This window comes from Stegostoma tigrinum, chromosome 14 (assembly GCF_030684315.1).
Source record: "Stegostoma tigrinum isolate sSteTig4 chromosome 14, sSteTig4.hap1, whole genome shotgun sequence".
Classification (NCBI taxonomy): Eukaryota; Metazoa; Chordata; class Chondrichthyes; order Orectolobiformes; family Stegostomatidae; genus Stegostoma; species Stegostoma tigrinum.
Window position 1 is genome coordinate 61023002 of NC_081367.1, and position 15169 is coordinate 61038170.

A 15169-nucleotide genomic window follows, 5' to 3' on the forward strand; every position below is an offset into this window, starting at 1 on the left:
GTTATAAGCTGAGAGTTCAAATGAGAACTAGGGACTTTTTAACTAACAGATCGAATTGATATCAAAATTACCGAAGTTGAAAAGCATATGACTGGTGATCAGGCAAATCAAGAATTAGTATTTACTTGAAATTGGGGAGGTTGTTAAAAAGACAAGATCCAGAGATTGTTAGAGGTTTGAAGATAATGAGGTTATCACATAGATTTGAGGTTCAGGGAAAGAATAAATGGAACATGGTATTGATTTGACACACTGAATGAAGACAGAAGGCAGTGTCACCATCAAGCAGTGTGTTCTTCCCATTAGCTTACAAAAATACAAGATAGATAAATGTATCTGATTTCTGTTTCTTGGTAGATATGTTTTTATCTTGTTCACTCTGTTTTTACAAGGGACTGATTTTTTTTTCATTTGTGGCAGATTTTACTCTTCAGAAATCAGTCTGGCCTTAAACTATCTTCATGAACATGGGATCATTTACCGAGATTTGAAACTCGATAATGTGTTGTTGGACTCTGAAGGGCATATTAAATTAACAGACTATGGAATGTGTAAGGTAATTTGACATTGATGTAAAAGCTGCCTTGAAAAGTCATAGACATTGCTCATCTTACATCTCAGGTACTATGTTTAGTTTTATCACTTTACTTATCATACCTGGATTGGAAACAGTCTGATAATGTTCAGGAAGCCGATACTGGAGAGGAAGTGTTTGTCTTACAAGGAAAGACTGGGCAGGTTGCACCTGTCCTCACTGGACTACAGAGGTATGAGGTATGATCTTACTGAAATGTGCAATATTCTGAGGAGCCTTGAAACGGTGGATGTTGAGAAGATGTTTTTCCTTATGGGGGATATAGTTCCAAGATAAGAGCCTACTATTTAAAACCTAGACATGGAGGAATTTCTCCTCAGAGAATCACTACTGTTTGGAATTTTCTTTCAGAGCGAGCAGTATAGTGCAGAAATTGAATGTATTCAAGGACTGAGTTGTAGAGTTTTGATAAGGGGGTAGCCAGAAAAGTGGAGTTGAAACCACAGTCAGATCAATCGTGATCTTATTGATGTTTTCTAGTCAACATGCTCAGAGATGCTATTGCACGCCTTTGCAGCAGATTGAACCTGTACCCCACACCACCTTGCCCAGAGATAGGCAACACTGTCATAGTCTTTTTTTATTATTCATTAATGGGATGAGGGTGTTGCTGGCTAGACAGTATTTATTGTCCATCTCTAATTACCCAGTTAGGAGTTAACCATTTTACTGTGGGTCTGGATTCACATGTAGGCCAGACCAGGTAAGGATGGCAGTTTCCTCTCTAAAGGACAGTAGTGAACCACATAGGTGTTTCCTGACAATTGGTAGTGGATTCAAGGTCATCATTAGATTCTAAATTTCAGACATTTTATTGAATTCAAGTTCCACCATCGGCCGTGGCGGGATTTCAACTGGGTCCCCAGAACGTTATCTGGGTCTCTGGATTAAATGTCCAGCAATAATACCACTAGGCCATCGCCTCCCCCTTACTGAATTGCAGAGAAGGCTCAGGGACCAAATGGCCATTAATTTGAGGCTACTTGACCTATTTGGGCATATTCTTCTGTTTTTATTTTAGGTCTGGTCATTTTTGTGGGGTGTTATTCAGCTGTGCATATTTACTGTTGGGAACTTAGCAGGCTTTGCTTTTTTTGTAGTTTTTCTTGAAATGTGACTGTTGCTGGCAAATTAGTATTCCTTATCCATTCATAATTACCTGAGAAGGTGATGGTGTTCTACCTTAGCCATTAAAAATATCAGATGATGTGAGTCTAGTGGTGTGCAAATGTCATTATGGTAAAAGATCAGACATGATCTATTTGAGTGGAAGACAGATTTAAGCTGTATTCTTGAACTCCTAAGTACAAGTGATGTTGGGACATGTGAGGTGCTGTTTGGAAGAGAAAAGAAGTATGTTCAAGGAAGCACACAATAATCAGACAATCCAAAGACAGAAATATATTATCTAAGAAGAGTGTTGACTTTTTTTGGAATGATAAAGCCATTCACAATGACATCGAGCTAACTTACAAATACATTTATGGAACATAGAACAGTACAGCACACTGCAGGCCCTTTGGCTCACGATGTTGAAGCGAGATTTTACCTTAAACCTAAGGTCTATCTAACCTCCACCACTATCTTATACTATCATCCATATGCCTACCTAATAGCCGCTTAAATGCCCCTAATGAGGCCAACTCCATTACCCTCTCCGGCAATGCACTCCATGCCTCCACTGCCCTCTGAGTAAAGAACCTACCTCTGACGTCTCCCGATATCTACCTCCTTTCACTTTAAAACTGTGCCCCATCGTAAAAGCTACCTCCACCCTAGGAAAAAGTCTTTGGCTGTCTAGTCTATCTGTACCTCTGATTATTTTGTACACTTCTATCAAGTCACCTCTCATCCTTTGTCGTTCTAAAGAGAAAAGCCGTAGCGCGCTCAGCCTTTCCTCGTAAGACCTTCCCTCCATTCCAGGCTACATCCTGGTAAATCTCCTCTGCACCTTTTCTAATGCTTCCACATCTTTCCTTAATGAGGTGACCAGACCTGGACACAATATTCCACATGTGGCTGAACCAGGGTTTTGTATAGCTGGAGCAGAACTTCACGGCTCTTTAATTCAATCCCTCTATTAATGAAAGCTAACACACCATACACCTTCTTAACAAATCTATCCACCTGGGTTGCAGCCTTCAGGGAACTGTGAACATGAACCCCAAGATCCCTCTGCTCCTTCACAATGCATTTGTATCAAAGATTCTTTGGATTCTTGGATCCTTTAAGTTTTTTGATAAATAGGACATCAGAGTTGTAGAAGCTATAAAATTTGTTTGATAAATAAGTTACATGAGATTCTCTTGTGGCTTTTCCGTTTCAGATGGTTCATTAGAATGACAGAAATGACAATGTCAGTAATTTCTGTCTTCATGTTGTAACTGCGGTACATTTGGGCATAGAAAATTGCAGCAGGAAAATCGGGCCTGCTGTGCCATTCAGTATGATCATGGCTGGCCATGCAACTCAGTTCCCCGTTCCCGCTATCTCTCCATACCCTTTGATTCCTTTAGCCCTGCAAACTGTAACTAAGTTATTGAAAGCATTTAATGTTTTCACATCAACTTTTTTTGTGGCAGAGAATTCCACAGGCACACCACTCTAGATGAAGAAATTTCTGTTGAACTCAGTCCTAAAAGGCCTATAAACCGTAGACTGAGCGCCCTGGTTTTGGACTTGCCAGGCATCGGGCAAACACCCTTCCTGTGTTTATCTTGTCTAGTTTTATAAATTTTTACGACCATCTCCTTATTCTTCTAAATTCTGGTGAATATTGTTCATATTCCATCTGTGTCTCTTCATGTCAGTCCTGCTAACCAAGGAATCAGTCTGATAAACCTTTACTCCCTGCACAGCCAGAACATGCATCCTCAGATAAGGGAACCAAATCTGCACACAGTACTGTGTGGTTTTACTAAAGCACAATCTAGTTGCAGCAAGATCTCCCTTCTGTTTTTGAATCCTACCACTTGTCTCCTTAATCACCTGCTGCATCTGCATACTGACTTTCAGCAATTGGTGTAAAAGGGCACCCAGATCATCTTATACTACCATCATGTCCAAACTATCGCCATTCAGATCACCTGCCCTTTTTTTCTATCAAAGAGGAAAGCCTCTCATTTATCCACTATACTCCACCTGCCAAGCATTATCCACTCAGTTAACTTGTCCCACTCTCACTGAACAATCTCTGCATCCTCCTATTGTTCATGCTCCTGCCCAGCTTTGTGTCATGACATTGCAAGATGATGAATTTCGGTTTTCATTGATCTTATCTTTCCAGGGGAGGAATAGGGGGAAGTGTTTGAAAGTTTTGACCCAGCAACAGTGAAGGGATTGGAATGCATTTTCAAGTCAAGATAGTTCATGATTTTCTGATGGCAGAGTTCCCAGACTCCTGTTTCCCATGATCTTCTGGGTGAAAGAAGTTGTGCATTTAGAAAGTGCTGCTGAAGGCACCTTGACAATCTGGTGCAGTGCATCTGGTGGATTGTTCATGCTGTCTCCACTGAGATTCAGGTAGTGAAGATGTAAATGTTTAGTCTTGTGGATGAGGTGCTGGCTAAGTGATCGCTTAGTGCTGGGTGGTGTTGAGCCTTAACTACTGGAAATACACTTAACCAGGTGAGTAAAGAATATTCCGTCCCAGTCCTGACCTGTGTTTTGTGGCCTGTGGATCAGCTTGTGGAGTCAGAAATTGCATAACTTGCTGGAGAATTCACATGCCTCTGGCCTACTCTCATAACTACAGTATTTATTTTTTCTGGTCCCCTTAACTTTGTGGTCAATTTAGCAAATGGTATGTTGCTTGGCGCTCGTGTTGAGTTGGTTTCGCAACATTTCTTTGTTACTCCCATTGCTTTTATTGTAGAGGAGCATTGATGGTGGTCCAAGAGTCATCTTGAACCCTGCATTTTAGTTGAAGGAAGAGACAAGGATAGAACAATGGTTGGAAGTTTTTCTTTTGGCCAAGTTTTATAATGGGTTTTAAAACGCTTCTGGAGAACCTATATGGCGTTCGTTGCATTTTCATCTTGGAAGAATTTAAAGGGACTAGAACATAGAACATAGAACAGTACAGATTGTTGAATTTTACCAATGTATTCTCTGGAATTGTGTTTAAAATTAATTTTTTTGTTTTAATTACAGGAAGGCTTGAGGCCTGGAGACACAACCAGCACATTCTGTGGTACTCCCAATTATATTGCTCCAGAAATCCTGAGAGGGGAGGATTATGGTAAAGTTGTTTAGCATTTTGTTCTAAACTCCCAGCTGGTGAAAATCTAGTTTTCATGTTGAAAATCAGTTTGTGGGAAGGGGGAAAGGTTGTAAGTACTCAAATGAAGGCAGTACTAAATAAAAGTCCAGATCTAATATCAATTATTGAATTAACTGATTTTGTACAATTCCCATTGTCATTTTAGTCTTGGGTGGAACTATTTGGACTCATAAACTGTTGTCCACTTAAGTGGGACTTTCTAGGCCTTTTGAGTCCTTGCAGTCTGAGTTTAAAACATAACATTTCAAAGGCCATTCGAGATATCTGGAAACGTTGATTAAAAATATGTTTTGGGACACCTCTGGAACACTTCGGGACTTGAACCCAGGCTTTCTGCCTCAAAGGTAGAGAGAAGACTATTCTAAGTTTTTTTTTTAAATAACAACCTGAATGTTTTTTGTCATTTACCCAGTCTTATATTGTTCAATATAGAAGTTTGTTGTGCTGGCTGTAACCTGGCATTTTAGTTTTACTGTGGCATAATTTTTCAGAGTAAAAATCCTCGCAAATCCCCATTGCACTACTGTACAGAACGCCATTTGACCTGAGCAATAGTATTTTGTGCTCAGTGAAGCTGTGCCCTTAATCCCATGAGCATGCCCTGTTCTCTTAACTCATCTGCTCACATTCTGCAACCATCTAGCAAAGCCCCTTTTTTTGGGGGGGGACATGCTCTGCTTTGGTAGTGTGGATATCAATTCCTCAAAATTATTTTTCAGAATATGTTTGATCAGTATAAGGCCATGAGTGGAAGAAATTCTGCAGTGCGTTTCCTGAAAGGGTGGTATTTTGAAAGAGAGGTACTTTTGAAAGGGAATTAGATGTTTTCTTGGAAAGAAATACCGCTGGGAAGAAGTAGGGGACAGGACTGTTGGCTAATGTGCCACAAAGCTGGCACAGGTAGAATCACTGAATGATCTCCTTAGTGATTTATTGGATTGTGTATAATTAGCACAATTTTCCAATGTGCAAATTATTGATACATTGGATAAACTGTCACTAAAGTAGTTCATTTTTAGTTAAAAGAAATTTGACAAATGTGATGAAGAACACTCATGAAGTTTCTTTACGTGAATGCTTTGTCGAAAATTATCATTGTTCCAATAGAAATGGAGATATATGTCACCTAAGTTATGTGAGTTGAATTTCCTGGAATTGAATAGCTATTGTATTTGCGAGCTTGTGTTTACATTTAAGCATTTTCTCTGTGTATGTTCAGAACCCTTAGGAGCATAACCCATTTCAAGTCTGAGGTACAGGAAGTCCTCGTATGAATTTCAAAATGTCATTGTGAAGGTGTAGCAAATGGGATCTTGTTATTTGTGTTGAGGAACATCTGGAGTACTGTGTAGAGTTAGTCTCCACTTTAACAAAGAATTTTTGTGTTAGTTTTTCTGAAAATATTCACTTGACTGAATCCTGGAATGGAGGGCCTGTCTTTTTATTTTCTTTATTCATTCACGGGATGCGGGCATTGCTAGACAGCATTTATTACCTATCTGTAACTGCCTTCTGGGCTGTTAAGAGTCAACCAATTTCCTATGGGTCTGGAGTCACTTGCAGGCCAGACCAGTTGAGGATGGCAGTTTCCTTCCCCAAAGAACATCAGTGAACCAGATGGGTTTTTCTGACATTCGACAATGGATTCACAGTCATCATTAGATTCTTAATTCCAGATATTTTACTGAATTCAAATTCCACCATCTGCCCTGGTGGGATTCAGTCTCAGGTCTCCAGAGCACACTCTAGGTCTCTGGATTAACAGCCCAGTGATAATACCACTTGGCCATTGCCTCCCCACATTATCTTATGATAGGTTTTATAAGCTGAGCTGTATCCACTGGAGTTTCAAAGAATGATGTGTGATCTTAGTAAAGCAGTAATGACAGGGTGTGCTCAAATGATGTTTCCTGACATGGAAGAGACTAGAACTAACGGGATGCCATTTACAAAGAGGTCTCCCATTTAAAACAGTGAGGGTCATCTTTAGAACTCTCTTCCTCTGATTTGGAGGGGTGGGGTTAGAGAGAGGGAGCGAGAGAGAGACTCGTTTTGGTTAATTCAATCACTCTGACCCATTCTTCCTCTGTTGGAATGTTGCATTGGAGAATTTAAAAAAGCACCTTGCCTGCTGGGCCATACTTGGGAAACCTGAAAAGAAACTGAACAAAATTACCCTGTTCTTACAGTTTTGATTCTTTATTTGTCTGTATAGTTTAAAATGGTCATCTGTATTAATTTCAGGTTTCAGTGTGGATTGGTGGGCCCTGGGAGTGCTGATGTTTGAGATGATGGCAGGCCGATCACCTTTCGACATAGTGGGGAGCTCAGATAATCCAGATCAGAACACAGAGGATTATCTCTTCCAAGGTGAAATGTTATTTTTTTATATTTCCTTCCAATTTTATTTTATATCCAGAGTCTGGGATTAAGGTAAAGTTGCCATAGTCTGACCACATCATCAGCATCTCTCTCAAATGATAGAGCAGACTGGCTTGACCTGAGTTTCACCATGCCTCAGGTAATGGGGGTTTGAGCAGGCGGAATCCTTTGTGGTAGCCTCAGCTCGAGTGGGAAATTGGAAAGTGTTGGCATAACTCTGCATCACAAGCAGCCCAGACATCTGGGGCTGGTGAGTAAAGAGGCAAACATGCTGATGTTCTCCATCTGGACTAGGGCAAAAGGATGGACCCTTTGGACTAAATGATAGTGATCCTTAGCAATGATTATGTTCAAAAGTTAGAATTTGAAACATTTAGTCCAGAAGAGGGCACTGTCTTTAAACAGGATTGAGATGCGTTGATTTGACATGTGTATATGTAGCTTTAATTTGTGTTTAGTGTTGCCCTTGGGCCAAAGAAGAGGAATTCCCCTGCATACAATAAATGAGAAGGGGGGGAAATACCTTAAATATTGAGAAACGAGAACAAGTCATCTTGGGATTTGTAATTTTAAAAACACTTCAAGATTTGACATACAACTAGTGTTTCCCACACTATGCTGCAACCAATTCACTAATAATTCTATGTGCAAGCAGCACACGTTTAAGTTAAGATTTTCAGTGCACGTTTAAAAAATAAACATTCAGTTAAATATCATATCGTGAATGTTACTTGGAAGAAAGACAATTATGAGTCATACAGCACAGAAACAGACCCTCTGACTAACTCATCCATGTCAAACAGACATCCCAATTTGCCTAATATTTTGGCTAGCATTTGCCCCACATCCGTCTACACCTTTCCTATTCATGTACTCATCCAGCTGCCTTTTAGATGTTGTAATTGTATTCGCCTCCACCTCTTCATCTGGCGGCCGGTTATATATATGCACACACGCGCGCACACACCTGTGAGGCGTCACCCTGTAGGTAACTGTGACACCTTTCCCACCGCATCGTTAAACCTATGTACGCTGGTTCTCGGCTTCCCCACCGGAGGCAAAAGACCTGTTCATCCTGCCTTTGCCCCTCAACGTTTTATAAGCCTCTCTAAAATCACCTCACACTCTCAGATGCTCTTGGGTTAAAAAGGCCCCTGCTATTAAGCCTCTCCGTATTGCTCAAACCCTCCTGTCCCGGCACCATCCTTGCAAACCTTTTCTGCACCTTCTCATGTTTAACAAAATCATTCTTGTAAAAGGCAAACAGAATTGTACACAGTATTCCAGAAGTTGTCTCATCAATGACCTACACAGCCACAACATGACATCCCAAATCCTATACTCCGTGTTATGACCAATGAGCGCAAGTGTGCCGATCGCTGCCTTCAGCACAGTATCTACCTGCAACATTGCCTTCAAGGAGCTATGCATCTGCACCCCTTGGTCTCTTTGTTCAGCAACACTCCCCAGGACCCTCCCATTAACTCTATAAATTCTGCCCTGATTTGTCTTTCCAAAATGCAGCACCTCTCATTTATCTAAATTAATCTCCATCTGCCAGTCCTTGGCCTATTGGCTTGTTGAAGTACCTCAAAAATTGTGGATTTCTTCAGAAATGAGGCAAGTAAGGAGGTGCACTGTCAGTGGCAACACATAGCACTTTGTTATCTCCCAAAGAGACTTTTTGTTCCAGAAACGCTGATAAGAAGGTTGGAGATCTCAAGATAGTAACAGTCAGCGTACCATAATGGTAGGACTCTTCACCTGAATCAAATGCTTAAAAGTTCAAGCTTCAGTTCAGAGACTTCAACAGATGTTCAAAGATAGTGAATCAGTGCAGTATTGAGGGAAAACTGCTTTGTTGAAGGTACTGCTGACAAACCCTCTGAGGTGAGGACAAAGGATCCATGGCAATGGACTAAGAAATGAATGAAAATTGGCTACTATGTCGTTGGTAACGCCGTTAAAGGTACTGGTCCTCTGTTGATTGTGAGATCTTATGCACAAACTTGCTGCTATGTTCAATATTTTATAACAGTGACTACGTTTCAAAAATATATTGAACTTTTGGATTTGTATTATTATCGATATTGCTCAGGGGCCTGACACCAGTTCAGAATATCATTCATGTTTTCAGATCCAGTCTGTGCTCACATCAGAGATCAGAGATTGTCTTTTAACATTCAATAGCATTGCCATCATTGATTCCCATTGTCAACAGCCTGGGCATTACATTTGATTAGGAACTGAATTACCAAATAAATGCTGTGGGTACAAGATTAGGTCAGAGTCTCAGAATCCTGCAAATCACAACTTCCCTCCTGAATCCCCAAAGCCTGTCCACTGTCTGAAAGGAACTAATTGGATGTGTGATCGTATTGTCTCCATTTGCCTGGGTGAATGCAACTCCAACAGCACTCAAGAATCTTGATACTATACAGGACAAAGCAGCTTGTTTGATTGGCACCGCATCCTCAAACATTCTCTCCCTCCATGACCAGCTTGCAGTAACAACAATGTGTGCCATCAACAAGATGCTGCTTAGGGAGAACCTTCCAAACTCATGACCACTTGCATCTAGAAGGACAGTTGCAGAAGATATATGGGAACAGCATAATCTTAAAGTTCCCTCCCAAGCCATTCAATATCCTGAGTTGGAAATAGCCGTTGCTTTGGTGTTGCTGATGCAAACTCCCGGAACAATGCATCTTGGTGACGTTGTTGGTCTCCTTATACCAAATGGAACTGCAGCATTTAAGAAGGCAGCTTACGTTTACCTCCTTGAGAGAGAAACTAAGATTGGATAATAAATGCTGATCCAGTCAGCGATACCCATGTACCATGAATGTATAAAAAAGTTCAGCAGGCGCTTAAATTTTAAAAGAGAAATCTGAGATAAATGCAGTGCTCAAAACATACTAATGAAATCAACGTTGACATTACTTGCACCTGTAGAATTATACAGCAGTGGCATCTTTGGAGTTTTGAGAGAGTTGTTCAATTATTTCCATACTACTTTCCCACACACCTGTTGCTTGATATTTTTTCCTCTTTTTTCAAGTATTTCTATTATTGAAAGTTGGTGAACTGCTTCACACACTTTTTAGTCATTGCATTCCCTTCCTGTCAACTCACTGCAGAACCATATGATGTTTGCCTGTCCTCTCTCATCCCTTTGCCAGTTGCTTTATATTCTCTGCTTAGCAAAACAAATAACTGTCTCTCCTCCTTTACTCAATAAAAGTCTGTTATAAGTTCTTCTCTGTTCTTGAAGGAAGTGTTTTATCAAATCTTTCAAACATCTGAAAATTGTTTGACACATGTAAAATTATTATGTGGAATTGTTGTAATTGTTATGAAAGCAATTATGACAGGTGAGTTTATGGTGGACCACTGAAAGGGATCACAGTCTACTGTCAGCAATCAACCTAAAGCCTATTGTTGATGGCTTGAGGATGGGATAGAGCTGCATAAACCTGGAGGGTCCTTGTGTACTGATCGCCACAAAACCCTTCAATGTTTACTGAATTGGGTCATTGGTGTTCCCTCAAGCTCTCTAAAATAACTAGAGAATGCAAGTTTGTTGATGTTGTTTGAGAGTAGGACAGAACTTAACAGGTGTATTGAACTTGTACTAAAGTCCACTTCCTGTAATCAATGGGAGATTGTGCTTTGGTGATAATGTTGCCACATTAATAATCAGAGGCTCACTCTAATATTCTGGGGTCATAAGTTCAACTCTCATTTTGTTTAAATTCAATTAAAGAATGAAAGCTTGAAAACCAGACTCAGCAATGGTCTTACCATTCTGTCATTTTTGGTCTCTTTGCCTGAAAACAAACATACTTGCCATAAAGACTGTGCAGTGAAGATTCACCAGACTGATTCCTAGGAGGGCAGATTGTTGTACGAGGAGAGATTGGATTGGCCTATATTAAATACATTTAAAGCTGAGGCAGATTTCTAATCATTAAGGGATTGGAGAGTTATGGGCAACTTTTCCTGTAATCTGCGTGCGGGACTGTTCCAAGGGTTGATGTATGACAGTTGCTGTGCTAATGCTGTTTACAGCATTGACTCCATATATGACCTTGGAGTTCTGTGCAGAGCAGAGAAAAGATAGCAGGCATGCACGTTATGGGGACTAAGTAGGAAAGTGGAGTTGAGGAATAACAGATTAGTAATCTTATTGAATGGCAAAGTGAGGCTTGAAGGCCTGAATGGCCTACTTCTGCTTCTACATCTTATGATCTTCCTGAGGTCACGGAATATGCATATTATTTCTTCTGTTGAATTATTTTAAAAATAATTTGCAGTATATATCAATTCAGTTTTCTATCCTCTGTGTGTTTGTTTATTCTTTTGGTGGACAGATAAAATCATTCCTGTTGTTGTCCAAAATCTGTGTTCACACATTGTCGAATATGAAAGATTAGAAAGTGATCAGAAGCAAGAATCTTGGTTATTTTGTTTCTGGAATCCAGCCTGGAAATTTCCTGGCTGTTCAGGTTCAATCAACAGTTTAGTTTGCTATCTCTTTGGACATGATTCAAATTTTGTCACTACTGTCCACTGTCTGAGAGATTTAGGTTTGGTGCCGTGGATTCTTTATCTTTAATTATCAGCCCTGAGAATAAAGTCCTTGATTGGTTTTTATTTTTCTCCGTTGTCAAGGCTTTGCTTCAGCCAGCAACATCATTTGTGTAACTGATATCTCTAGGTTGTTGTTCAGAAATGTTAAAAATGGAGAGCGCACCAGTGTTTCCTTAGCAACATGGTGTCAACCAGTTCTTCTGTTGTAACATTGTTATGCTCAGGCAGTCTGACTAGAATAGCTGTGTGGGGTTGTTGTCTCAACTCATTATGCAAAATGTTGTCAGATTTTTTTTGATTTTTAAATTCTTTCATTTTGAACACACAAGCAAGAATGAAAGGAAATTAAGTTTAGCTTACCTGCAAAACAAGATTATGTCATTTTTTTAAAAAAAAGTGCAAGAAGTACAGAACTGATGTAAGATAATAAAATGTGAGGCTGGATGAACACAGCAGGCCAAGCAGCATCTCAGGAGCACAAAAGCTGACGTTTCGGGCCTAGACCCTTCATCAGAGAGGGGGATAGGGAGAGGGAACTGGAATAAATAGGGAGAGAGGGGGAGGCGGACCGAAGATGGAGAGTAAAGAAGATAGGTGGAGAGAGTATAGGTGGGGAGGTAGGGAGGGGATAGGTCAGTCCAGGGAAGACGGACAGGTCAAGGAGGTGGGATGAGGTTAGTAGGTAGCTGGGGGTGCGGCTTGGGGTGGGAGGAAGGGATGGGTGAGAGGAAGAACCGGTTAGGGAGGCAGAGACAGGTTGGACTGGTTTTGGGATGCAGTGGGTGGGGGGGGGAGGGGATGAACTGGGCTGGTTGTGTGGTGCAGTGGGGGGAGGGGACGAACTGGGCTGGTTTAGGGATGCAGTAGGGGAAGGGAAGATTTTGAAACTGGTGAAGTCCACATTGATACCATATGGCTGCAGGGTTCCCAGGCGGAATATGAGTTGCTGTTCCTGCAACCTTCGGGTGGCATCATTGTGGCAGTGCAGGAGGCCCATGATGGACATGTCATTTCCATTTCCACTCCCCCTCCCATTCTCTAGATGACATGTCCATCATGGGCCTCCTGCACTGCCACAATGATGCCACCCGAAGGTTGCAGGAACAGCAACTCATATTCCGCCTGGGAACCCTGCAGCCATATGGTATCAATGTGGACTTCACCAGTTTCAAAATCTCCCCTTCCCCGACTGCATCCCTAAACCAGCCCAGTTCGTCCCCTCCCCCCACTGCACCACACAACCAACCCAGCTCTTCCCCCCCCCCCCCCCCCCCCCCCACCCCACTGCATCCCAAAACCAGTCCAACCTGTCTCTGCCTCCCTAACCGGTTCTTCCTCTCACCCATCCCTTGCTCGCACCCCCAGCTACCTACTAACCTCATCCCACCTCCTTGACCTGTCCATCTTCCCTGGACTGACCTATCCCCTCCCTACCTCCCCAACTATACTCTCTCCACCTATCTTCTTTACTCTCCATCTTCGGTCCACCTCCCCCTCTCTCCCTATTTATTCCAGTTCCCTGTCCCCATCCCCCTCTCTGATGAAGGGTCTAGGCCCGAAATGTCAGCTTTTGTGCTCCTGCGATACTGCTTGGCCTGCTGTGTTCATCCAGCCTCACATTTTATTATCTTGGAATTCTCCAGCATCTGCAGTTCCCATTATCTCAGAACTGATGTAAGATTGTTCATGTTACCAAGATAAACAATGTCTCTACGGGTACAGCCAGACCTCCTGAGTATCTGTAGTATTTTGGATTTCCAGAGTCCAGTTTTTTTTTTGCAGTAACATTGATATGGTTCAGGATTCTGTAATGTTGACTAACGCTGCCTGGTAGACCGCTCAATGTATTGCAGCAGTTTTGTTATTTTTCATGATTTTTAATGTGTGTTGACCTCCTGTTAACTCTTAACTCTAACCAATTTGCTCCATCGTTCAAATTTCTTCCGGGTGCCAAAGTCTGCACTATGATCAGTTCTCCTTTCATGACCCCAAATCTTTGTCTTAGCTGAATCAGGATGATCTTGATTGCTCCAGATGAATGTTGCCTGCTACATAATTATTATTTGACAGCTGTTAAGCTGGGAGGTTTTGAAATAATGTGAGTGAGGAAACTATAAATCTGTATATTGGAGAAAAGGAGTCTCAAGGAGACCTATTCAGTGTTGCCAGTATTCTAAGGGATAAAATCCACTGAACTCTGATAAATTGTTTAACAAAATTGTAAACTCTGAAACCAGGGACACATGCTCAAATCCAACAAAGGTCGGGTGGACTGTCAGAATCATTTACTTCTCCCAAAATTGGTGAAATTGTGTATTGCCCAAAGACACCGGAGGTGGATATTGACTCAAAATTCAAGAGTAATGTAGAGTTTTATTTTGAGAAAAGATGGAATTGAGAAATTAGAGATAAGTATGCATTGTGATAATTTTGAATTGTCTGAACTACATTGGTCTTTCTTCGGTCCAAGCTTTGTTAATATTTTATAAGTTAGGAGAAACCCTTCTCCAAAATTACGGACCCATTTGACTCTGAACAGACTTGTACCTAAAACAAGCATTTATCATCTGCACGATTCCTTTTTTATTCTTTATAATGCTAAATCAGGGTCAACTTTCTTATTTGAAGTAAGATTTGATGTACAGTAATTGGAATGCATACAGTCAGGATGAACAATGTCTTGATTAGTAATCCAATTTGTGAAATATTGGAATAGTATTGATGCTGGGCACATTGTTAATTCAAACTTGTATTTTTATGCATTTCAGTCATTTTGGAAAAACAAATCCGTATTCCACGCTCCCTCTCTGTCAAAGCTGCCAGTGTGTTAAAAGGATTTCTCAATAAGGTATGGATAATACTAATTTTATTGCTTTATTTTGTAGCATATGCTTCAACCTTGGCATAGTTTAATTGTCAACTTGCACAGAATATTTGAAACTAAAATATAGCTTCAACCTTTTGAAATTATCTTCAATGTTCTTGGACAGTTGGTGCTGATGGTGTCAATTACTTTGCAGCAGCCCCTTCTGTTCTGTGCAGTGGAACCTTCCAGTCGTCTTGGTCTTATTTTGTGGCTCTTCCTTTCTATATACCTTGGCCTTGTTAATTCTTTGCTTTTTTTAAAAAAATCTAACTCTTCAGTTACATTAGCTGTCTACTTTTTAAACTGTTAATGTTTCGTATCTCTTTCTCACCAGTGAAATTTGGATAATTACTGTTGTATTTAATGCATTTGTATTATTCCTTTGTTGATTTTTCAAAAAACAAGTTTTTATGTTATACCTTCTGAACCAGAGCTTCTTGGAAGTCTGTGG

General features: G+C 40.8%; 1 protein-coding gene across 1 annotated transcript in view; it reads left to right on the forward strand.

Moving 5' to 3' along the window:
• Positions 1-15169, forward strand: part of prkci (protein kinase C, iota) — a 122431-nt gene that overhangs the window by 90820 nt on the left and 16442 nt on the right. The window contains exons 13-16 of the mRNA XM_059651200.1: positions 421-556; positions 4748-4835; positions 7122-7247; positions 14621-14700. Of these exons, the coding sequence (XP_059507183.1) occupies positions 421-556; positions 4748-4835; positions 7122-7247; positions 14621-14700 (430 nt within the window). The remainder of the gene's footprint in view (positions 1-420; positions 557-4747; positions 4836-7121; positions 7248-14620; positions 14701-15169) is intronic.